A 26,972-nucleotide genomic window follows, 5' to 3' on the forward strand; every position below is an offset into this window, starting at 1 on the left:
AATGGGTTTTAATTTGAAAGAAGTATGAATCCATATATTTTCAGTTTTATTCCCGGATGTCAGGTTGGGAACCCTCAATAGTCATTGTTGACATGGGGGTATTTCAGTTAGGTCTATATGAAATGTATATTACACTGGCATAATTTGTGTAATTGTGGGAATTTTGTGTTACACATGTTAAATTATATTTGTGGTAAAAATGTAACGTAAATGCACCATTTGTGTTAAAAATTTACATTGAATGCATGGGAACAATGGAACGTGAGCAGCTGTTATTAGCTGTGCTTTAGTTTTTTCTTACACTTTGTTTTTTAGGTCTCGCCTGAGCCAGCGCATGCGCTGCTCTGGCAAGACATTTAGTAAGTGGGCTTTTAAAAGTCCGCTTTTGCTGGCCTCAAGTTTGCGGTTACGCGCGCACAGCCGCCATCTGTCTTTCCTCGCAGCACCCTTACAGCGTGCCTCGCTCCGCCCCTCCCTCACCACAGAGCGCGTCCCCGCGATCGTGATCACTTTCCCTTTCACGGCCGCGTTACTTTTACGGCTGCGCGGCCAATGCTTGTTGTTTCTTACGAGCGTGTCACTTCATGAGCGGTTGAAAATTGACATTTGCTGGCTCCACGACACCCTCTGCATTGCATGTACCATGCACATGCGCCAGGCTATTGCAAAAACCCTTGACTGTAAACTATACGCATGAACCCCTGCTGGTTGTTAAAACCTGGATCCTCTGATATCATTAAAAATACATTTTCAAAAGAAATAGCATCACTAGATGGGAAACAGACACTTAAGTCCTGAATTTTTTGTTTAGTCAAGTGGATGACATATATAAGTCACGTCGGCATAGTGTAGCTTCAACAATATCCACCTCTCCTATAAAGATTTGGAGTAATAAATTCAGTGGTGATCATTTTCCAGGTACAGTGTTGGACCGTCCTGTCAGGGAATCTGGCGCTGCTGCGGGATAGGCCAGCTTGAAATGACCAGTGTGTATTTTCTTTTTTATTTTGGGTCAGGTAGACAGACCAAAAAAATGGCCTACGCACACATTATGAAGATATTGTGAAATGTCAGTCCTTATCTAGCTAGCTGTTGCCTTCTCAGATTTAGGGTCATTGATTCTGTATAAATAATTTAGTTTTAAATTGAAAAACATGTGAAAGGTGTATTATTTGGAGGTCCTGGTTTAGTCAGAGCATCTAAAATTATGCAGATTTGCAACCGGGATGTGTTTGGCCTCATCTGGGATTTTTCACACTTGCAACTTAATACACCATCTGCTGCACAATTTGCAGATTTCATCAAAACAATTGTTTCTAGTTCAACTGGATCAAAAGTCACTTTAAAACCCACAAGAAGTGGTTCTGCATCTCGACTAACCTTTTGGAAATGTTAACTGGTCATCTTTCAGTTAACGATTGCTGCATTCAGGTAATAAACCCGTGCTAGCCCAGGTGGTATTAATCTATGATAAAATAGTAGACTAGCAAAACAATACTGCCAGAGAATGTGCTGCGTGATGCTACATAATTAGACATTTCCTCCTGCGCCATTCAGTCAGCCCTGCCATATCAATTCCCTCCCACTGATGCATAATTGCCAGTGTCCTCGGGGCCAGGTATGTGCAACATAAACAAAGAGATCCGATTTGAAATATTAGCAATAGACTGTGTCTCAGCCCATTGTATTACAAAGCTGAGAGAGCCTGATGGAATGGGACAGATCAAGCCACACCTTCCCACCCTTGCGTGGCACTGCTGTGAAAAACACGTCATTCCTAATACATGATCTGTAGATGTTCGCTCCTCTGAATGTGAGCAGACGCCATATATCGCGTGCATTTGCTAGACTGTTTTTCAGCTTTGCGATTATGATCAATGAATTCCTACAGCAGTTGCTGGTGAGGAAAAAAAACAGGCCTCACGCTTGCAATGCCCACAATGCATCATTGTCTCCCTAAACACTGGCAGCAAGGAAGTATATCCAATACAGTATTAGTTTCTTCTTTCATTCACGACAATGTCACACACAGTCCCCCGGATGCTGAAAAAAACATCATCCGCCCGGTTCTAAGGACACAGGTACCTGGGCCGATCCATCATGCTTTGTGTGCTATTGATAGACTCATGCATACGAGGCAGCATCAGCGGCGCGAGGCGGCGAGTATGAAAGGGAGTGAATCCACTGTCACTGGGTGTGACCTGAAGGACTGCCAGGCTGTGATTAGAATTTTCACTTCCGCAATTCATCATGTTACAGAGGCAAGAGCGTTTTTACGGGCATGTTCCTCGTCAGACCTCGCCGCCATTTGTATAGCACGTTCTGGGATTTAAAAAAACAAGCATTGACATAGCCAATAGGTCTCGCCTTTGGGACCTTATAAGTGTTTAACCATGCAACAGTTAATGTTGTTGCACCAAGGATATTGTGCTGCATAACTAAATACTTATAAGGTCCCAAAAGCGAGACCTATTGGCTATGCCAATGCTTGTTTGCCATGCAATGTGCCCTCACATCAAAAATTGACACAAGGGCACATTTCATGCTAAAATATTGCATGAAATGAAAAATTTCACACACCCATAATTTCTGTGCAGCAGTTAACATTGAAAAACACTTTTCTAAACATTCTTAGGCCACATTTAGCCAAGCCATCTCATTATATGACCCGAAGTCCAGCCAATGAGGTGAAGGGGATAGGGGATCCAAACCTACTCCGAGGCTCCATCTGTCAGATTTTCTACTGCTTGGTATTGGGCAACAGGGAATCCTCTGAGCTCTAACTCAGCTACTCTGTTGCTGATCGTTTGATGCACACTCGTCATGCCAGTGAGCAGGAAGGGTTCCTTCAAAAATTTCCTAACGATCTGTGGTGCATTTTGTGCATTTTCAGGCTGGGACCATAGTTGATTCCTCATATTCAAGGATTCGTTTCGTGCCTCAAGAGGTGTGTGAGGCCCAGAAATTATACAGTAACGACCCTCACACAAAATTAATTTTAGCACCACCACCCTAAAGGACATTGAGGGTAGGCTGCTGCATCTTCAAAAAGCTGAGTCATCAAGATACATCTTGTGATAAAAGTGTTTTAAAACTTAAAAGTGAAAATTAGAATGACCTACACCAAAAGACTTAGCAACTCTCTGAGCTCTGTGTAACTCCCACCAAGAGACCTTCTGTACCTGTCTTAAATGACAGACTTCTGGTCACGTTGATGTCTCACCTACATAGTCGGGAGGCTCACCATCAAATAAAAAGTAAAAAAAGTTCAAAAAATTGTGTCTCCATCATTCACGAGTGTGGCATAGTGTCCGTCACCAGCGAAACTGTTGATGATGACACAGTTGACAAGATACCACTATTGACAAATACCTCACTATCAACGAGTAAGTCTGCTCCTCAACAGGCAAGATCCCAGCAAAGCACCCATTGTCACTTGCTGCACCATCACAGATGACTCCACTGTTGACAAAATCATCCTTGACGAAAGCTCTTCAATCAACAAAGACTCTGTCAATGTTCAAAATACCAGAGTTGACAAAGGCGCTGTTAAATGCTTTGAATACCAATCAATGACAAAAACACCACCGTTGGACCTGGCCCTGTTTGCAGTGTTATCCCAGAACTTTTTGCCTTCAACCTGTATTTTGTCAGACCTGTTTTGGTTGGTTGTATGACTCTGGGCACTGTACCACTGCTGATCAGTGGTAAATTACATGTGCTCTCTCTTGTAAACTTGATAAGATTGTTCTACACCTGTTTGGCATATTTAATTTACCTGTAAGACCCTTGTACAGTGGTATCCCATATACCCAGGGCCTGTAAATGAAATGCTACTAGTGGGCCTGCAGTGCTGGTTGCACCCCCCACAGAAGTAGCTTTTCAAACCTGTTTCAGGCCTCTGCCATTGCTATTGCCGAGGGGAGAGACGCAGCAAAGTTTACCATCCGCTGTGGACTGGACACTGCCGACTCACTGGGTAGGACCATTTCAACATCGGTGGCGCTTCGCCGTCATGCCTGGTTGAGAACGACTGGCTTTTCTGGGGATATCTGGAACACTTTGATGAACATGCCCTTTGATGGCCATCGCCTGTTAGGCGACAAGGCAGACAGTGCGCTAGAGCGCTTCCAAGACTCTCGGGCTATGGCCAAGTCCTTGGGCATCTCCATCATGCACCCTGCACGGTCTGCCTTTTGCCCCTTTCGTGGCCACGGAAGGGGTGCCCCAACACGTTCCTTTCAGAGACACAGACCATCGCAAGCTGTTCAACCTCAGCGTGGCCGGGGACGTGGGAACCACCAACGTGGTTCTAGGGGCCAGTGGGTGGGCCAGTCCACCACCGCCCCCTCTGCAGGAGCCTCCAACCCCTTTTAGTCTGACCTTTCAGGCCCATCAAACGCCAGTGGGCGGCAGGATCCGCCATCACCTCCTCCACTGGCACACCATCACTTCGGACAGGTGGGTTTTGCAGATAGTCCGAAGGGGCTACTCCCTCCCCTTTGAGACTATCCATCCAGCCATGTCACCCCAGTACCATCGCATGTCGGGGGATCACCTGGCCCTTCTCCGACAGGAAGTTATGACTCTCTTGGCCAAGAGAGCCATTGAGCGTGTTCCTGCCCCAGAAGTTGGTCGTGGTTGCTATTCCTACTACTTTCTGGTGCCCAAGAAGGACAAGGGCCTGCGTCCTATCTTGGATCTCATGGACGTCAACCGCTTCCTCCGGAAAGAGAAGTTCAAAATGTTGACCCTGGCTCAGGTCTTGTCTGCCCTCGACCCTGGAGACTGGATGGTAGCGTTGGGCTTGCAGGACGCTTATTTTCACCAAGGCCCCCCCCCCTCCTGCAGGCCCACCGGCGTTACCTGCGGTTCACGGCGGCAGGCCATGAACACTTGCAGGTTACCGTACCCCCCCCTTTGGCCTTACCAGCGCCCCTTGGATGTTCACGAAAGTGATGGCGGTGGTCGCAGCTCATCTGCGCAGATCAGGGCTTCCAGTCTTCCCCTATCTCGACGACTGGTTGTTGAAGGCGGGCTCACCCCAGGCAGTCGTCTCCCACCTCCAGACTACGGCTGACATTCTGCATTTGCTGGGGTTCTCCATCAACGTGCCGAAGTCACACCTGACCCCCTCTCAGAAGCTCCAGTTCATCGGAGTGGTTCTGGACACGACGCAGTTTCGGGTTTATCCTCCCAAATAGTAAATCCGGGATATTCGGGCTACGATTCCGCTCTTTCAGCCTCTATTCTGGGTTTCATTCAGGATGACCCTGAAGCTGCTGGGACTCATGGCCTCCTGCATCCTGCTGGTCGATCATGACATTTGGCATATGCGGGCTCTGCAGTGGGACCTGAAGTTCCATCAGGGGAATCTGTCCGATTGCGTCCAGATCTCTGAGTGCACTGCACGACAATTGCAGTGGTGGCTCACGAACCAGGATTGGGTCAACGGCAGATCCCTCTCCCTTCCCCAACCAGCACACACAGTGGTGACAGACGCATCCCTTGTGGGATGGGCGGCCACATGGGAGAGGTGGAGATCAGAGGCCTCTGGTCTCCGGCGAAGTCCGAGCTCAACATCAACCTTCTGGAGCTTCGGGCGATCTGCCTTGCACTAAAAGCATTCCTTCCCTCTGTCTGGGGACGATTAGTGCAGGTGTTCACGGGCAACACCACCGCCATGTGGTACTGCAAGAAACAAGGTGGGTTGGGGTTGTGGACTCTATGTCAAGAAGCCCTCCGTCTCTGGACATGGCTGGAACATCAGGGCATATCTCCGGTGGTTCAACACCTGGCAGGTTCACTGAACGCCAGGGTGGATGAGCTCAGCCGCAGGTGCATGATGGATAAGGAATGGCGTCTTCACTAGGAGGTGGTGCAAGGTCTCTTTCAACAGCGGGAAGAGCCTTGGTTAGATCCATTCGCCACCGAAGAGAACGCGCAATGTCAGCAATTCTGCACGTTGGAATTTCCAAGGGGGCACTCGCTAGGCGACTCTTTTTGTTGCGAGTGGAGTTGCGGTCTTCTATACGCCTTTCCACCAATACCACTTCTGCCCAGAGTGCTGAAGAAGATCAAGCGCGACCGGGCCCAAGTCATTCTTGTGACTCCAGATTGGGCACGAAGTGTCTGGTATCCCGAGCTGCTCAACATGGCCATCGATCCCCCGATCTGACTGCCTCTTCGGGAGGATCTTCTGTCGCAGCAGCAGGGGACGGTCCTCCACCCGAGCCTGTCCAGCCTCCACCTCCTTGCGTGGCGATTGAGCGGCAGCAGTTGACGTCATTTGACTTGCCTCACGAAGTCTGTGATGTAATCTTGGCAGCCAGGCTTCCCTCCACTAAGACGGTATACGCCTGCAGATGGAATAACTTTGTGGCATGGTGCACAGCAAAGGCTGTGGATCCCCTCTCTGCCCCTCTTTCTGAGGTTCTCTTGTTCCTCCTGTCTTTGGCCCAGCAGGGCTCTGCTCTGGGCACTCTTAAGGGCTACCTCTCGGCCATTTCAGCCTTCCTCAGGCCTCCTGATGAGCCTTCTCTTTTCAAGTCCCCTGTTGTAAATAGATTTCTTAAAGGCATTACTCATCTTTTTCCTCCTGTTCCCTTCGTAATGCCTCAGTGGGACTTAAATTTAGTTCTTACTTATCTGATGTGCGCTCCCTTTGAGTCACTACATAACTGTCCTCTCAGACTCCTCACTCTGAAAACTGCTTTTCTGGTGGCCATCACCTCTGCATGCAGGGTGAGTGAGCTACAGGCTCTGTCTTCTAAGTCTCCTTTTCTGGCTGTTCATCCGGTCAAGGTGGCCCTTAGAACTCAACCTTCCTTTCTTCCAAAGGTGGTCACTTCTTTTCATATAGCCCACCTTCTTTCCGCCTCCTTCAAAAAAGGAAGAGAGGCTCCACCATCTGGATCCAAAACGTGCGCTCTCCTTCTATTTGGATCGCACCAAACTATTTTGGGTGGACGACCAGCTGTCTGTTGGTTATGCGGGCGCTAAGCCAAGTCCGGAGAGACGGCTTCTTTGGCCGTTCTGTTCTCCAGGACTTTCTGGTGTGAACTTAGTTCACAGACCCACCTTCGGGGTTGGTATTGCTGGGGAATCTTTTCTAAGGTAAGGAATCTATAACTAACTGTTTCTTTCAGATGAACAAGTTACTTACCGTCGGTAACGATATATCTGTAAGAAATGTAGGTTAGTTATAGATTCCTTACCACTCCACCCATCCTCCTCGTTCTGCGAACTGACTTCTAGGGTAAAGGACTTCCTTTCAGGGCCCTAGTTTTGTGCACCAGTGGTCAGTATCTTGCATGGCTCTGTGCTTCTGGCGGGGAAAGTTGTGTGCAGAACTGACGTCAGCACACGAGGGCGGCATCTAAGTAGCTACCGCAACTTCATCCCGGTGACCACGACGCCAATGACTAACATGGAGCCGACCGACTGCACCTTTCGACGCGTAGGGGTACTGCTGACGAAAAGTTTCCGGATCCAGTCTGACACCTGGGGGCATTTCTAAGGTAAGGAATCTATAACTAACCTAGGTTTCTTACAGATATATCGTTACTGAAGGTAAGTAACTTGTTCATTGTGGCTATTGCATCAACTGCCCTTACACCAAATCCCCTTCTCTGCCTACTTGGCTACGTCAAGGAGGTGCCCGATGCCTGCAGACGCCTGGTGGCAGTGCTACTTTTCTTGGCCAAGCGCAGAGTGGCAATGCACGGGGCAAAGACCAGCACCGATGCTCAAACTTTGGCTTGCTGATGCCGCATACTGCCAGACACAACTAACAGAATTTTGGAATCTTATGCCGAGCGCTAGCATGCCACATGATATCTGAGGGCCATTGGTCACTTATTTACATGGTTTAGCAGATGATACCTCTGATAACCACGCTCCCATGAGTAGCCTGGTGTGCACACTTGCGCAGGTGATAGACACCTAGGTTGGGGACACATGGAATTCCACATATATGATTACTGTTATGATTCTACTTGCCTCTGTGTAACTTCCTCGGCTTTCGTATAAGATCTGTCATTTGCTGTGAATCTCCGAGGCAATCGCAATACTGCCAAGCTGCTATTGTACCTGTGAATGTACCTTAAATCCTAGATAATAGATTGATGACACTGCTGAACTGTATGCATTAACGTGCTTATGTTGAAGTTCAATAAAAAAGTTTTAAAAAAAAAGAAAAACCTGAACTGTGACCAAGTAACATGTTTTAAGTATCTTGTGTCTTATAGTACAGTTTTACTCTGAGAACTAGATGAGAGGGAAATTTCATTGTATATTGAGGTACTTTTATGAATTTTCTATGTAAAAATCGAATAAATATATATATTACTAAAAAAAAAAACTACAGAGCAGCATGGGTGCCGGGGGCCCAGCGTGCTGCGAATTGGCCCGTGCTAGATTGGGTGGCAGTCCGACTTGCATCACTGCGCCATCCATCAAGTATTCACTCTTCGTGCCGTGAGAGGACCCTTGCCAAACAAACAACCGACCGCGCTCTTTGTTGCCTACCAAGTGCTTCTTGAAACTCAGTATTGTGCACGGAGGAAAGCGGTCTTTCCCGACATCGGTGTTCCCGAGAGCTGAGTGCCGGAGGTGCTGCGCTCAACCTCCCTGCAGGGAGATCCACTCTTCGTCGCCGTGAGCAATACAGTAGCGTGCCTAGGATATCCGAGGGTGGAAGGAGTAGCGCTCTTACCTTCCTGTGAGCACTCCCCAACCCAGTGCTTAATTTGAGCCAGTGCTTTCTGGTGTTGAGCACCGGCACTTAATTGTCAACACCTGCACTAAGACAAACAGCGCCACCATGTTGCATACTTCCCTACATTAGAGAACAGCACAACAGCATTTGTTTGTTGATTCAATGTATATATAATACCTGTGGTACAAGCCATTCTTATAGCTATGGGGGGCCTAGAATAGTCTTAATGGTAACACTGCGAAGTGTGTTTTGGATGGTAGCTGTGCTGATACTGTTATTGGCAGCGTGATTAGAAGAAATAAGTGGTGCAAGCTGCAGTGGCCTCCTGACTAGAGCCCTGGCTGGCACTTATTATTTTACAAATTAAGCACTGCCTCAACCGGCATCAGCTGCGTGTGCAAACTGACTATGCTCTTGTCCCTAGCACATGGAGGGCTCGTGCATGGAACCAGCACTCCTACCTTGAGGACACAGGCTCACCGCCGCAACGTGAGAGCTGTTTCCTAACTACTTTGATTAGTTCTGCAATTCTGGAGCTCTACTGCATGTTCGCCGGCAGCTCTGTTCCTTCTCCAGCATTTCCCTACGCAACGTTGGAGGCTGTTTTGGATCTTGCCTCTTTTAAAATTGCCATAGTCCCAGAAGTAGGGGCATCAGTTTTTCTTATTAGTCTACGGTGGAAGCCTAGGGAGACGTTCCTTGTAACTATGATTATGTGCGCAGAATTTCCTGTGCCTTAATTTCGCTGTAGAATACAATTCTTGTCATGAGATCTCTAACTACCATATTATCCCTAATGTGAGTGCAGATGCGGTGCACCATCGGTTCGGATGGGAAATCTTTTGCGATCCATGCCTGTATTGCCAACTGTGATGATGATCGAGGAATGTAACTACTGCATTTCATTCCCTGATGAAATAATGCATATTGTTCTTGATGCTGCATTATTAGGATAGTGAGTAACCTCTCAGTAATTTCTGCACAGTGCTAATGATTTACATCCTCTGGTCATAATCTGCTACATTTCGTGCCCTGATGTTATGCTGTATGTGGGTTTACATTGTCAGGATTTGCATAATATGCCCAGCAGTTATGATCCATGTGTTCTTATGTTGCACTTTCATGCCCTGATACCATAAGGTATGTCACGGAAGATCTTGTCTTATGAGGATGATGCATACTAATTCAGGATTTGCATAATCTGCAGTTTTTAGGATTCCTTGTGTTTTGTACAATATACTATATATTTGTATACAATCCTGTGTGGAGTCTATTTTGTGGTGTATCTATTGTATCACTGGTGTGAGTGTTTTGTGCAAACGCTTTACACAATGCCTCTGGGGATAAGCTTGACTGCTCTGTGCCTAGCTACCGGGGTTGAGCACAGGTTATCTTTGGTGTGTAACTTACTTGCCCTGACTTAAGTGGTGGGTTCTGCCTGTCTTAGGTGCATACCCTAGCTAACCCAAAACCCAATTTCTAAGAACCACCATCAACAAAGACTGAAACCTCTATGCCTGCATCTTTAGTGACCACACCTTTGGGGGCAGTTACTATCATGCGTTTTACAACCCTGACTGCTGGCACAGTAACAACTTCCACCTCAGCTGCCCATATTACTACAATAACCTCAGCTTTCCCAATCGCACAAGATACTATGTTTGCTGCCTCTGTTACAAAACATTACCGATAAGAACACTTACAAATTTGTCCTCAGACAATCAGCAAATCGGATCCACCAACGCCTCGCGCTCACCAACCGCATCGAAAGCAGCACCAACAACACCAAGGACATCTTTGCCTTAGTGAAAGACTTTAGCTCTCCAGCACCAAGCTCCACCAATGATTCCCCTCTCAGGATCTCTGCACCTAGCTGTCCCTATTCTTCAGCAACACGATCACTAGCATCTACTAAAACTTCAAGATCTAACCAGACCCTTCCAACTTCGCAGTACTCATGCCCATCTCTACCAAAACCCAGAAGACCAACCTGATCCCCTGCCCAACATCCCCATTGAAGAAACCACAGCAGCCATATACGCTCCGAAGCACCCTCGGACCCCTACCCTTACCACGTCTTCATCAAAAGACTGGGCCTCATCAACGCAGCCCTCACCCCAATTCGGACTGAATCAATCATCACAGCCACCTACCCAAGCACCTGGAAACATGCCACAGTACCCCATCCCCTCCAAGAAACCATCAGCAGACCTGGAGAAGCAAGTCAATTACTGTCCCATCTCCTTTCTACCCTCTCGACAAATGTAATCGAAAAAATAAGCGCCTAGCCACCCTCCTCACTGACAACCACCTCCTGGACACCACCCATTCCAGATTCAGGCCCCACCACATTACAGAGACTGCCCTAACGCCACCATGGTCGATTTCTGGATGACACTGCAGCCCTCATCATACTGGAACTTTCCACAAACTTCTACACCATCTCCAACCCAATCCTCTTTTAACTGCGCACCAAGGCAGCATCCAAAGTCCTGCACTTCGCTGGATTTACTTGTTACGGATAGGCTGCTCCCTTCTAACTGATTGGTCTTTCTTGCTAACCAGAACTGTATTTGATTATGTTTGGGTTAAGTTTACATATAGCAAGAACTAGCCAGGTCTGTCCTGGCATAGTAAGTGGACCTAAGCATACCCTTTGTACTACATTGTCTCCCCTTGTTGGCCCATACCATTGTCAAACCCAGCTGTGTCATTTATAAAGCTATCATAAAGAGGACCCATGCTTATCTTGCTGACAAGCTCACCATCTCTTGTCAATCTTGGCACCCCCATATGCCAGTACACCACCAGACTACAGATTAAGTGTAAAAACCATCCCTGTATGTATCAGGACCACCCCAACTCTGCTTCAATTTAGGAAGGAGTTGAAGGCTCACCTCTTTAAAAAAACACTACATCACAATGCTCTACCCATCCATAACCAAGCTCCAACATCATCTTCTCTTACTCTTTGACTTTATGCTGGTCTTCAGCCATATACAGCACTCCACTGCTTTTTAGCTAAGTTTGTGCTATAGAAATATCATTTACTTTCATACATGTGTTTCCCTGAAACAGCATAAAGTGTTCAATGTGAGTCAAGAATACTAGAGTATACACAAATGGATCATATTGGGATGGAGGGTCAATCTTGACATACTTTATGAATAGCCCTGCTGCACCAGCAGCTTCTAGATCAATACAGGAGTAGATCGCCTCCTGAGTATACACTGGGCCTGCTCCAACAAATTGTGAAATTGTGGTATTTAGGGCATCTTAGGAAGGTTGAAATCATGACCTCCTCCTGGTTGGTTGGAGTTTTAGCCATATAGTGAGGTGAATGTGTTGACTGTAGCCTATAAATGTTTATTAATTTGTTTTCAATGTCAATTGCTATATTATAATACTGCTATGTTAACACTGAATACCGTATTGAGAGTTCGCGAAAGAATGTCGGAGAATAATTCAAGCTTGTCAATCTATGAAAAGAAGCCAATGGTGCAAAACTGTAGTACAGGTAAGTAACTTTTTCTTTATCTTCATAGATTCAAGCACTTCAATTGCAAACTCAAGCCACTGCCATTTATATCTTCCATTTTGATTGTTTTAGTTCATTCATATCCTGTGGAAGTGTATTGGCTCTGGCATATTGAATACCTTGTGACAATGTGTATTTGCTAAATGTTCTACCTAGATCATTAAAAAGTATGCATTGTTCGGGCAAGACACCGGATGAGTCTTATCCTCTATAATATGGTATTGTGCTTCTTTATGGGAGTAGATTATGGCGTGTTTATGTAATTTTGCTTTGGCTGTTTTATCCATTCTCATCTCATAATCGTTACTTTTTTCATCCCTCTACCATCCCTCACATTCCATCATTCCATGTGCGTTTTCCATCCTCTGACGACATCTATTTAACTCACTTTTTGTCAACCCATTTCCCAACTCTTATCATTACCTGCTCTGTAATCCCAGCATCCCCAGCCATCTAGTTTTCTTTCCAAACTGGTCTCTGCATTTAGGGGACTGGCCTTTTCCATCAGCAAGAACCGCAACGAAGAGGTAATGCTTCCATTGTGCTCTGGCTAGTTTTAGCTCCTTTTAGTGGTGATTAAAAGGTGTAGTTGTATAATAGCGTACCTATTAGTTGTCTATGGTGAGCCACTTTTATTATGTGGCTATCTGGAAGCATGCTATGTTTTCCTGAACCTCTGTACAAAATAATGGAACTGTAGACCTGCTGCACATGGCTTGTTGCTCTGACGTTGTGTTTTTGGCTGTGTTCTAGGTTGAGAATAAACACTCTGTCAGTCATCCCTCTCTGCTCAGTCATATGACCTCCATGCACCTGAACCATGAAGCAATGGTGATGCCTGTAACCAATGAAAAAGAGAGTGCCCCGGCTCTGAAAGCTTTCCTGCCTCTCTCCTCCCTCCTTCCCTGCGATTTCCACATTCTCAGCATAAGGACTCTTCAAGCTGAGGTAAGATTAACATGAACATGGGTAAATTACAAATCTTCAAACACACCATCCAGTGAATTACTTGTAATTCGGGTAATTGAAATAAACCGTCCTCTAAAATACCTACAATTCATCTACTTTCCTGTGGCATAACTACAGTCATAAAGACCACCTTCTTGAACAACAATTTGTACACATCACCTTGGGGAATAACTGTAATTCCTACACACCATATTGTTAAATTGATACAATTCATAAAGACCAGCTTGTAAAATAACAACAGTTTGAAAAAAAATCACATTGTGGATTAACAGCAAATTATATACACTATTTTATGAAATAATTACAATTTACACATGTCACCTCAAGAAATAACCCTAAATCTCCAGCATTGGATCTATTCTAGATATGGGGAGACCCTCAACAAAACCTTTGTGATGGACAAAGGCAATAAATGCACTGTGCGGGTCATCCGTTCTCTGACCACAGGCTAAACCAGTTTTGAAGCGCGATCTCTTCTCTTTATCTGGCAGTTTGAAATGTCTTGCGGGCCAGATGTTAAAAATATATAAACTCCCTCAGAAATGACTCACAGTGAGTGAAGCTGAAGATATGGCTGACTGTAGGCCAGGGAAGATCAAGAGGTTGGAAAAACAGAGAAGTTGGTTACTAGAGACTGTGAGGAAATGGGGAGTATTATCTGGGGTGGTTGTGCAACCTCGCTGTGTATTACACTTACCAACCCCCTTAGGACCAGTAGGTTTTGTTTGTTAATCCTTTAGCCTAACCATGGGCAACTGTGGCTCTGAGCCATCAGGCTTACACAAAGGAACAAGTGTAAAGTATTTAAATAGTACTAAAACAATTAAAGAAGAAATAACTGAGAGTAAAAATCAGACAACAGTTTATAAAAATAAGACAGACTTTTATCTATTTTTAGACACCAACATGAAAAATATTTTCATGAGGTTTCCAGAGATACAGATTTTTCGAGGTACTAAATATGCACTTTTGCGTAATAGCAAACAAGCATTGGCAAATTAACCAAATTTGACACTTTTTTAAGAAAAACTTTGGGCAGTTGTATTATGGTCACTTAGCATTACTTTGGACGACCAACTCTGGCAGGGAGCCAGTTAGGGGGACCAGCGAGGTCCTTAAAAACCATTACCTCAGAAAGAAAGGCAGTTTTCAGTCCTCTTCCAGCGTCTGGGTCTCCTTGCCGTTGACTTCTATGGAGTGATGCTGCGGTCGACTGGGTCTTCCTCTGACTACTTTTCAGTCCACAGGCTTGGTGAGGCGATCCTGGCCACAGGAGTCAATGTCCCTGGAAGTCCTCTCAAGCTTGGCAGAAGTCCAATTTCAACTGGGCAGTCAGTCGCCTTGTCCAGCAGTTCCCTTCTTTTGGCGGAACATTGCCTTCTGGGCGACCAAGCTGCACTCCGACGGCTCACCCTAGTCCAGCAAACTCTGGATCAACTTTGATGATCCAGTCCTGGTCCCTGGTGCTGCACAGTGGTGATTCTGAAACCTGGGATAACAACTCGGCCCAGCAGGCTTCTTCAGCTGTTATGGCCCTGTGCTTCTAACAGGTGGCCAGCCAACTGACCTTTGGAGTCACTTGCTTTGACTGGGCTCTGGGACCGACTTCTCCATAAGCAGGACACAGCAGGCACAGTCCCTTTCTCCTTTGCTAGCCACCAGATTCAGCGGGTGCAGCCTTCGTTGGTGCAGCTTGTCTTTGCTGGCTCCATGTTGCAGCAGGGCAGTCCTTCTTCAGTTTTCTTCTTCAGTCCAACAATATCTGGGTGGCAGGGGTTCCTTTTTCAATGCCCTCAGGGTAGGACCATTTCAATAGCCAATGTGCTACTAGGTTGCCTCCCTCCTGATTACCGCTTACTGCAAAATGTGCAATCTGGCTATCCCAGAATCCTCCATTCTGGCCTCTTTCAAGACGGCAGAACTCCTCTCTCGCCGTGCAGAGCTCACTAGCTCAAATCAGAGCTATGGCTACCAAGGGGATTACACGCCCCTGAAAAAACAGTTTAACTACTGGTTTCCCCTCTCTATCCCCAGTGCTGGTCTGTCTGCTTAAACAATAGAGCAGCCCACTCCTAAGTGTTTCCATTTACCCTTCAAAGGCAGCTTCTCCTTTGAAGATCGCCTTTTGGGCCTACACCCATGTGGCTTCCTGCTACCGAGAGGTAACACCTCTCTCCCTTGCAGTCTTCTATTGTGTCCTTTCCTGGTAGTCGTTAGCACATCTCCCCAGGTGGGCAGAAAGCTGTCTTGGGGACAAGACCCCATGTGCAACCGTGAAGTAGCACAGGAGACTTTTGGCACCCTGCAACAAATTACAGTAAATTCAACTTGAGTATTAAGTCGGACTTAATGTAATGAGTTGTTTGATACCTTGGAGTAGCAACTTTTTTTGCACCATTCAGGAGTTAGCACAGCTGGGAGGTCAGCACATAATCATGTACTTGCCTATGGGGCTCCCAAGTCTTTCCACAGTAAAAAGGGAAGTTTCGCTTCTTTACTGTCAGAACAGGTAAAAAACATGTTCTGCTCTTGAAATATGTGCACCCGGCATTAGTACTCTCTAGTTGTGCCTTAGCAGTGATTACTTGTTTTACAGAGGGAGGTTTTGTCTTTACCATACTTTTAAATGGCAGAGTCGAGTTAGCAGTTTAAAACTGCTCTTTCAATCTGCTGTGGCAGACTGGGAGCCGCGTTTTGCCTTTGTTACATCCAGGGTGGCACAACCAGTGCTGCAGTCTCTAGGGTGGCCCTCTAACTTACAGGCCCTCGGTTACCTTGGTACCTTACACTAGTGACTAGTAAATTAGCCTATGCCAATTGGGTATAACCAATTCAACACAGAAAATTTAAGGTCAGGGCACAGGCTCTCAGTGTCTCAAAAACCAGCAGTATCTGTCCAAAACGTTTGGGGTGGCCATGCAAACAGAGTACTTTCCTTACAGCGGTAAAGAGCAAACAGACACATGCATCAACGTAGACGTTTGCGATTCCTTAATTGCGATTATTAAGGAATTGCAAAAGCCTATGCATGTAGGAATCGCTATAAAAATAGCGATTCCTACACATTCCTTAATTGCGACTCGCAAATTGCGAGTCGCAATTAAGGAATGCCGTCCCATTCATTCCTATGGGCCTCCAGGCCTATAGGAATGAATTGGAGATTGCATGAGTAATTTGCGAGTACCAGTAGGTACTCACAAATTGCTCATGCAATTTCAAGGGTGTCAAAATGACACCCTATAGCACCCCTGAAATTGATCTGTGCACATATGTTGCACACACACATGCTCTAAGGGCATGTGTGAGCGCAACATGAAACTTTGAAAAATGCACAAAAGTGCATTTTTCAAAGTTTTTGCAAATTACCATGAAGTTCAACCTCATGGTAATTTGCTCCCCCTATTAGCGAAATCGCTATTTTTTTTACTTTAATGCATTGCATTTAAGGAATCTCAATTTAGAGATTCCTTAAATTGCGATTTTTGCATTTGGGATGATGCAAAATACCGGTTGCAAAGGGGCAGATTCTGAGAATCTGCCCGTTTGCGACCGGTTTTTCCTTTGATGCATGTGCCTGAAAGCTCTTTCCAGGAACCTTCACACACAACATGTAGTAGAGTAGAAGTCTGAGCTATGGTGACATCTAGTGGAATAGAACTCAACAAATACCTGGTTGGCTTGAGTTTGAGTCGCTTCAGATCGAGTGGACGTACTACTAAATTACATTTTTTAGGGGCCTAGGGCATTTTTTACATTGTTTGTTGCTATTTTAAAATGCCCCGGAGTCCCTTCCTAACGGAATGATGCAACTATGTGAATCTATCAAAGATACCAACGCTTGAAAACTAGGGTTAGAGGTTAAGTAACTTATTTCTAGTTGGATTAGGGAGAACTGTCTCTTGAGTAAGGAATACCATCCCCAGATCCATCTTGAAGATGGCCCCAATGAACCTCAGTGACTGGGTGGGTTGCAGAGAGGACTTGTTGAGGTTGATTAGAAACCCAAAATCAGTTAGAAGACTGCAGATTTGTTGCATCTCCTCAGCTGCCTTAGAAAAAGAAGGTGATAGAAGAAGGAGAAACATTTTGCCAGTCATGCAGGTATGGGTAGACTTGAATTCCTCGAGGATGAAGAATACCTACCAAGGGGCCAAGAGTTTTGTAAAAACACTTGGCCCCGATGAAAGGAAACACCTGAAATTGGTATTGTTTCATGCCCACCGTAAAGCGAAGAAACGGCTGATCTGCTGGGTGGATGGGAACGGGCAAGTACGCATCCATTAGATCTTAGTATGCCAGGTAGATCCCTTGATGAATCAATTGAATGATGGATTGCAAAGTCACGATTTTGAAGTCTTTGTGGGGAATGTGCAAATTCACCGCTTTCAGTTCCAATACTGGATGGTAGTCCCCTGACGATTTCTGAATGAGAAAAAGAATGGAATAATAGCCTTGACCCCTCTCAAGAGTTGGAACCTTGACTATGGCTGCCTCCTCCAAAAGAAACTCAATACCTCCCAGGAAAGCCACTTGCTTCATTGGGTTCATTGGTCAACTTGAAACGTTGAGCCGGGCTAGATGAAAATTCTATCTGTAACCTGAGGAAACTGTCTGAACCGCCCAGGCATCCGATATTGCAAACCTCTGGTGATTGGTGATCGGCTTCGCTTCTTCCATCACAGTGGCTTGCAATCTCGGAAGCCGACCGCCCTCCGGTAGGAATGGATAGTCCCTGCTTTGGAAAAGGAGTGGTAGAGGCAACAGATGACTTAGACTGGGATTTGTCTCCTCCAGGGGCCCCTCGGCCACCACCCCTGCCTACAAATGACTGGCTAGTTCCCTAATTTGAAGATGAGCAAAAGCATGGCGATATCCAAATCTTCTCCCCATAGTGGGAGGGCGAACGGGAGCACCCAGATTCCTGTTCTCTGCCAACTGTTTCACCATCTCTTCTAGTTGGTGTCCAAAAACCTTCAAACCCTCAAAAGGCAACTTCAACAGGATTGACTTTTGAGAAATATCTGTTTTCCACGCCCGCATCCAGATATGGCGACGTGCAGCAATAAAAGCACCTGACGCTGCAGCTGCCAGACATAAGTTGTCAAAAGAGATATCGGATAAATAGCAAGCTTGGAGTTCCATCAAAGACATCGGGGAAGTCGTATCCACTCCTTCACTCACTTGCTGTGCTAGAGCTTGAAAGTCCTTCGACAGAGATTGGACCAAAAATGGGGTGTAGGCCGTTGCCCTAATTGAGAAAGTAGTATTGGAATAGACCTTTTAATTGCACCCTCCACCTTCCTGTCCACCTGGTCGGAGGGAAGGGCGTCCTCAGGGATTACCATGCCTTGGGAAGATGAGCCAGCCATCAGGTTATCCACCTTGACAAAATGTGGGAATTCTTCAGAAAACCACTCCAAGGGATAACGATTGCTAAGAAACCAAGGAAAGGTTGACTAGTCAATGTCCCTCCACTCGTCTGAATGTACTTTGCGTACAGCACAGTGTAATGGCAAAGAGTCTGGGTCAAGGTGCTGGTACAGCATAAAGAAATCTTCCTTCATATTTTTTTCTCAGTTGGAGTAGGGAAATCCAGATTGTCTCTTAATATGGGCACAAATATTATAAAGCTCTGCATCCTGCACAGATTGCCTCTCCTTTTTGTTTTGGGAGGCGCAGCGCATCAACAGTAGAAATAGTATTGGTGTCTTGTCTAGTAGGAAGTGTGAGATAGGTACGCTTCTGTTCTTCACTTGGCATGTGAGGCATATACCACAAGAGACTATGATAACGTGTGGTAGACAGGATCAGGGCAGCCATAGTTGTAGCTTTTCTATTAATCAGCAGTGACAATCAATACATTTTTCACATGGTAATTGTGCTTTTAGAGAGAGAGGCACAAGTTCATGTAATGTCTTCAGTGTATTAAAAAACCCAGTTATTATATGACATTTATGATCACAAGCACAACTTCCAAATCCAAGGCCATGGAATGTCTAACAACTATGCCAAAGAAAAGAAATTTCTCCTAGAAACAAATGTGTCTTGTGAAGCGTTCAGACGCCTTTCATTCTGCAGATTCATGATAATATTTTTCCTGAGAGCTGCCAAGGGTTTTCATTAGATGTGTGATTAAAGTTAGTTTACAGGGCTCTTTGGTTGGGGATAAGCAGTATGTGAACAATGCGGCATTCAACTCAATGCCAGCACGGTCACAGCAAGTATCCTCTTACTCGCCAAACCCTTCATAGTCTCCAGGTTGTCCTCTCAGCATCAAAGCTGGAAAAGTTCCTTGCAGTGTTTGTTCATTCCTAAACAGCATAGACCACTATTGGGACTGCAGTGATCAGCAAAGGCAAAGCTGCTATGACATTTATCCCTAAAGACTGAGATGGTCTTCCCAAGTATTGGAGATCTTTCTGTGGGAAATAGAAGTGAACTCAGTAGCCAAATACATTGTGATCAGCACAGTAAAGCTACTATGATTTTTATCGCACATGGAGGTGCAGATTTGTATCAAGAAGTTGACCACCATGTCCTCAAGCTGAAGAGAATCTCTCCAACCACTCACCCTCTTCCCCCATTACCTTTCCTTTTCCATTCTTTGTTGCCCCACAACATCATTTTTATATTCTTTGCATTGGAAAGTGGAGTATTATGCAGTTAGGCCGGTTAGGCTTCACTATGCAAGACTCTCACAGTAACCTAAAATATGTCTTGGATTCACACTACTAAATCCCTAGCTCAATTCTGGTAGAGTTCCACAGAGCAGAGGAACACATTTGAGAGTACTAACATGAACAATAAATAATTGACATGACTTGAAAGAAATCGAACACCAATTTATAAAAATAAAGCAGATTGTACTATACATTTAGACACCAAAAAGGCAATCTGACAAATATAACCAGAGTTCTGGATTTTAGAAGGAAAAATAAATCAATGCAATTCACTACTGCAAAACATTAACATTGCGATCAGTGGAAAAAAAGCACGAGTAGCAATTGGTCACTTGCAGGTCATGTTGTGTGGAACCCACTGGGGGTTATGGTGATGTGGGCCCCAAGACCAGGCCACAACACTCAGTGGAATTTTACCTGCCTCGTAGGGACCGGGTGCAGAGTTGTCCTGGGTGTCCCTGGTACTGAAGCGGGAGATACAGGGGGGCTGGTTTTACCACCCAGACGGTGCGGGTGAGGAAATGGATGCAGAACGTCAACAATGGGGCCACTGAGGGGTCGAGTTGAAGATACTGTGGGATTCCCTCAAGGCACAGCATCGAACAAAGCTAGCCTTAGCCGGAATGGCCACCAACAAGCCGTGGCAGTGACAAGCTGAGCTTGAAGTCATTTTGACATCCTGGAGTCTGGGGGAAAACAGCCACCTGATAATTGCTGTAGGTCAGGACTATGTTTCATGCAATGCACTGGACCATTTACTTTTGGGCAATCCCTTGGGGGGCCTGATGGCCATTGATTCTTTGGTTCCGGGAACGTGTTTCACCAGCGGACTGCAGGGAACTAGTTCCACTAGTCCAAGGGAGGTCTAGAGTTGCCTTTGGCTCTCAAAGGGGTTCCTTTGTGTGGGGAAACCGATGTTTGGTCTGGGAGGAGTGCAGGGTGGTTGACACAGGTGCAGAATTTCATGCCTTTGTTTTGTGCAGATCCTGAAGTCGCAGACTCTGGTCACTTTTTTGACCTTGGTTGCAAGTCAAATCAAATCTGAGGTACACGTGCCAGGAGTGCCCCTTAAATCCTAGATTATGGGGTGTTAGGTATGTGGGTGCATGTAGGCAATGAACTACTAGCCCCAGCGGCTAATCCGCCCCTGAGGTGACCACATCCGAAGCGTGTGCCACCTTAGCTACCCAGTATCGTCTACTCTGCCACTTTTAAAAATGGCAGAAACCTTCCAGACCAGGTAGACCACCCTAGGGGTGTGGCTAGCTTTCTACGGTGTACACCTCCTGACTACATGATTTTTCCACCTGCCCAGGAGCAAATGTGCCTGGGGCAGGGGGAAGGCTATTTCCTCCTTTGGGAGGCAGCCTGGATGCATATCAGAGGCGGTGTAAACTTTGGAGCTCACTGCCTTGATGTGCCACTTCACTAGCCATCCTGTCAGGAAGGGAGGGGTCACCTCCTTCCCGGCCAGGCCTTTGTTTCTGACTCCTGGGAGTGTTCACACCTCCTGACAGGGAATCAGAAGCAGGTTGTCAGCCAGGGCACAGGAAAGGCTGGGGCAACCAGGTGAGCAACCTCTAAGATTGCCACTTGGGTGCATGTCACACCAAGTCATGGGAATCGTGTGCAGTCTGATGAGACAAGTTGTTTGACACCAAACATGACTATTTTCAGTGAGACCATTATGGAGCAGGCAACCCCAGGGTGCCCGGGTGCCAGCTCATGTTATTTAATGGCCCGCTTAACACTTATAGTAGCCCTTAATGGAAAGAGGCTATTATACGGACATATAAGCTTGCACTTATATTTCCTCACCTTTAATATAATGCACCCATATAATGCACCCTGCCTCCTCTGCTCAGGAGGACTACCTTAGGGGTGACTGACGTAAATTAAAAATAGTGCTTTGACCTTGCCACACATTGTGAGGGCAAAGTCGAGTTGGAGCAGTTTGCACTTCTCCTGCAGTCTAGAATGGCAGGACTGCTGTCATCTGTTTACTTAAGTCACTCAGGGTGGCAAATCAGTGCTTTCTGGCCTGGGTACCCCAGTAACTCCCATGTCCTGGGTACCACTTACCAGGGACTTATAAAGGGATTAAAGTCCCTGCCATTTGGGGTTGCCAATTCACATACAGGATATGTGGGGAGAGAGCACTGGTTCTGGGGCCTGGTTAGCAGGCTCCAATGCACTTAAACATCAGCATTGGGGCAAAAAGTGTGGGGGTGACCATACAAAATGGGCATTTCATTACAAGAATACCCCCAACTGCCGATGAAACGTTATGAGCAACTAACCTATACCCTGGTCGTTCTCATCAACTAAGTGGAAAACCCTGGAAAGACCACCTGCATTGGCATGGTTAGTCCCTGGTCTGTGTTCTACTGAAAAGGCTATAGGCTGTAGAGAAATAGGTCACTTCAACAGCTTGGGGTTCTCTCCTCTCATCTGCATCAGCCATCTGAGTTGCCTGTGGTTGGTTTAAACCTTGTAGTGAGTCCCAAACAAGTATGGTCTCAGCTTCTTCAAGGACCAAACCACAGCAAAGGCTTCCCTCTCAGTGGCACTCTAATGCTTCTCTCAAGGGAGGAGTCGCCTACTGATATAGGCAGCTGGTTGATCCTGGCCCTCATCATTAGTTCATGGTGACACTGACCTAATCCCATGTTCAGAAGCATCTATTTGGTCTATGAAAATCTTTCCATGGTCTGGTGCCTTCAGGACAGGTGCTGAGCACATAGCCTATTTCAGGGTGTCAAAGGCCTTTTAGCATCCTGTGGTCCAGTTGACCTTATCAGACTGCCTCTTGGAGGGGAGTTGGGCTCAGTGAGAGGGGCCACAATGGTAACATACCTCTTCACAAACCTCCTGTACTACCCAGTCAAGCCATTGAAAGCCCTGTATTGGTCTGGGTCTTGGGAGCCTCCCACCCCAGAATGTTCTGGATTTTGGGTTGGAGAGGTTGCACTTGGCTTACACCTACAAGGTGGCACAAGTAAACAACTGAGCTCTGCCCCATCTGGCACTTACCTCCCTTGATAGTTAGACCTGCCTGCTGCAGGACACTGTAGTACTTCCCTTCCCTGGACCAGGTGATCCTCCCAGTTGTGACTAAGTACAGCAATATCATCCATATCTGCTGCGCTAAAGCTGTCCAGACCTGAAAGAACTTGATTCCCCATCCTTTGGAAAGTGGCAGGTGCATTTTTAGTCCAAAAGGCATCGTGTTGAATTGAAAGTGGCCTTTAGCGGATTCAAAAACTGATCTCGCCTTTGCTTCCTGGTAGAGTCCAATTTGCCAATACCCTGATGTTAAATCAAAGGTACTCAAGAATTTGGCTGCACCCAACTTATCAGTGAGCTCATCTGCTCTTGGTATGGGGTGTGAATCATTTTTAGTGACTATATTTAAACCCCTGTAATCCACACAAAACCTCATCTCTGGTTTGCCACTCTTTGAGTGAGGTTTGGGGACGAGTACCACTGTGGTTAAATCACCCCTAGCATCTTCCTAACCTCATCCTTGATGCAGACTTTTACTTGATCAGACAGTTTGTAAATCTTTCTTTGACCATGGAGGCTGTCACCAGTGTCCACAACATGGACACACCATGTTGTTTGATCAGGGGTCAAAGAAAAGAGGTCAGCAAACTGTTTCAGTCAGATTGCTGTTGTACAGTAAGAGAATATGATAAAACAATGACCTCTACTAAACCATCTTGGGGGTTATTTGACAGTAGGACAGGGAGGCAGGGGTTCCCTTCCTCCCCTTGGCCTACATCATTGACCATGAGCATGGTCTTGTCAGTTCAGACCTGGTGGGGCTTTAGGCGATTTACATTTTGACCTCTGTGAGGACTAAGTCCACCAAGTAGGTGACTTCCCCTTTCTTCTCCAAAAATCTGATAAGCTCCAACACCCATACCAATTAGCCTGGTTGGTACTCAACCAGTGCTGACATTTGGTCATACCGAAGATTGATTTAAGATCTTTGCTGGCCTCCAGATTTTTGTTTGCCCTTTTCATGTACTCAACCATGCGTGAACACAGGCCTAGTACATAGTCCACTATGTCCAGTTTGGGCTCTTTGAGAGGTCTCTCCCAGCCTTTTCTCGCCAAACTTAAGGGACCCCTTACAGGATGGCTAAACAGAAGTCCAAAGGGGCTAAAGCCAACCCCCGTCTCCAGTATTGTATCTTTCATAGATTCACATGCTTGAATCTTCCCCATCATCATGGTGGGAGTCCCACGGTAACAGGAATATAAGCTATCCTAGTACATACGCATTAGGAATCACAGTGAGAACAATAGACCTGTTCAGCCAAGTCACATTGTTCTAATGCAACCAAACTTCAACTGATTAAAGTAGAGACCCTGAAGCACTCATTCCCCGCAGAGCCACTATACCACAGATTTCTTAACGCATGTTCAATGTTAGGGAGGCTCCTTGATTTCTGCTCAGTCCCAGTGTTATTCTTGCCAACTTTTAACCTTTCAACCCTTCACTGTTCTTTTGACTTGACCTTCAAGCAACAAAAGAGGTACAGTCTTTTGGGAAATTTCCCTGTTTTCACCATATCAGAGGGATTGTAATGCAATAGGTCTCGCCTTTGGGACCTCATGAGGATTCAGCATATTGTGCGGCCAGGAGCTTTCAGGGTGCCAAGTCGCTCATGAACAAGTGGTGTCCTGTGTTTTGGGGCAAATCACTTAAAATGCAAGCAGTGATCTCGGAGGGATAGTGGGGTTGGAGTGAAGGGAGAGACGGCACAGGGCAAGCAGGCTGCCACGAGCAGGAAACAAGACGCAATGCTGAAAATTATAGTGAGCACGTCGTTAAAAGGCACACTGGCTCCAAAATAAAACAATAATTAAACCTCCAATACAAATGCCGACCGAAACATGAAGCACAGCATCGGTAAAGCGGGCGCTGTGCTGATAAACAAGCTGAGGCAAACAAGAAAGCAAGCATTGGCATAGCCAAAAGGTCTCACCGTTGGGACATTATAAGTGTTTGGTTATCCAGCACAATATCCTTGGTGCAACAACATCAACTGTTGCATGGCTAAACACTTATAAGGTCCCAAAGGCGAGACCTATTGGCTATGCCAATGCTTGTTATTAATTCGCCCAACCTCCAAAGTGAGGTCAGTGCTTGCGTGCATGTGTGCAAGCTTCAGGCACGCTTTAGCGCCACACTACAGAGCCCACATAGAATGCATCACTATTAACAAGATACAGAAACATTTGTACATTGACATGGTGATAAACAGTCCGTTTGAAGGATACCAAACATAGCTTTTTACTTGAGGTTGGCATCATTTGGGGTGCTGATTCTACCGCTATCTCCACTGAGAACCAGTTCTCAGGCCCATAGGCCCATCTGAAGATACCATGCAGTCATCACTAATTGTAAGGAGTCTTCGAGACAAGTGTATATCAACAGACACCAATCTCATCTCCAGGCCCACCAACTCTTGGGAGTGGCTTACCGCAGACCAGTCCTATCCATTGTGCATATATAAACTGGATCCGTCTGGATACTATCGTTCACATTCACCATTCACTCAGCACAAACTGATGGTGATCCCTTGCCCCAGAAAATCCGTGTCATTAGATAATGGGGGTGGCGGCCATCGCACACTAACTTCAGCATACACCATTTGTGTAGAACATAGCAAGGAACTTGCGAGGCGTCACCATTTCAACACATGGAAATTATTGCCCACCAGCAAACAAAACGCACAGTGCCTCATATCATTCATTCTCCTTGACCCTGAAATGATAAGGATTAATGTAGCCACGTGCTGAAGATATATTTATTAATTACAAGATGTAACATCAGGGGGAGAGCTGAAACTCCAGCCTAGACCATCTATCACCGTTACCATTTCAAATCATGTTCTAGTAATAAAAACGAATTTACAATAATTCACTAGCAAAAAAAGCAACACATTGTCTACTACTATGCCCACAGCTCTACAAATCCATGGCAAGATACTATAGGCCCCAAAATACTGCAGACCAAAATAGACGGGGTAGGAATTAGACAAGCCCATAAACCAACCGTGCATTTAAAGCATCCAAGCATCCAGGTCTGTAATTCAAGGTCCACGTGGAAGCCTTCGGTGTATAACGGTTTCAAAATGTTTCTTCTGACAATAATGTCAGAGTGTGTTCATTCAAAGCAAGCTATAGTGGGTATTCGTCACATACGTGACATTTTGACAAGTGTCTCAATTATACTTATCGATTCCTCACCTCAAGGATTTTGACTAAAACCTTTAACCACAGCACAGGTAATGTGTGACTGAACTGCAGTCGTAAATAAACTTCACATTTTCTGGTAATATGACAATGCACATGAGTCAAGGGCACCCACCGTTAAGAAGCACTGTGTGCGTCATGTGAACTTTTAGCACACACACAAGCAGGTGTGAATGTCCCCAAGGGAAGCCAAGTAAGCACTCTGTTGCAGAATACATGCAAAAAAGTGGGTCCAGTCACTAAAGTATAGCGACTTGGATGCAAGTGAAGAGCGCCGCCCTCAGTAAGACAAACCTGAACGTCCATTAACGTTGCTCTTTAAACCGTAGTCACAAAACAAGCTTTCGCTCTTCCGAGTTTACCTCAACAGGCTGCGTTCAGCACCAACAAGAGCGCACTTACTCATAAGGGACTTTGTTACCATTCAATAAACTTTGCAATTATACGAAACTTGCGAGAACCTCTTATGGTAATTGTAGATACCAAGGAAAACACAAAGAATGGTGCATACAATTTACCAATGGTTGTAAAATGAAATTGCCTCTGAAAATACGCAGGTTATGCGTCTTACTTACAATGTTTTTTCGAATGAATTAGCTTCATGGTGCCCTGAACGCCTACAATGTATTAAGAGAAGGGTATAAGTATCACGCGGAAGAGGTGCGTGTAGGCCCGGACGGCAGTGGGGTAGCTGTGAAGTCTTCTCGCTTTAATTTACATTTTCCGTGCTTGTACACACTACGAACTGCAGATGCGGCCAAGCTCGTGTGGACTGTATTTACAATCACAGCGCAGG

The 26,972-nt window shown here is 45.9% G+C and overlaps 1 protein-coding gene across 6 annotated transcripts in view; it reads left to right on the top strand.

The window, feature by feature from the left end:
- MAN2A2 (mannosidase alpha class 2A member 2) overlaps nucleotides 1-26,972 on the top strand; it is a 658,091-nt gene that overhangs the window by 607,798 nt on the left and 23,321 nt on the right. For all 6 annotated transcript variants that reach the window (XM_085644368.1, XM_085644371.1, XM_085644369.1 and 3 more), the window contains one exon: nucleotides 13,011-13,205. In XM_085644368.1, the coding sequence (XP_085500494.1) occupies nucleotides 13,011-13,205 (195 nt within the window). The remainder of the gene's footprint in view (nucleotides 1-13,010; nucleotides 13,206-26,972) is intronic.

The sequence above is a fragment of the Triturus cristatus genome, chromosome 3_1, assembly GCF_964204655.1.
Source record: "Triturus cristatus chromosome 3_1, aTriCri1.1, whole genome shotgun sequence".
Classification (NCBI taxonomy): domain Eukaryota; kingdom Metazoa; phylum Chordata; class Amphibia; order Caudata; family Salamandridae; genus Triturus; species Triturus cristatus.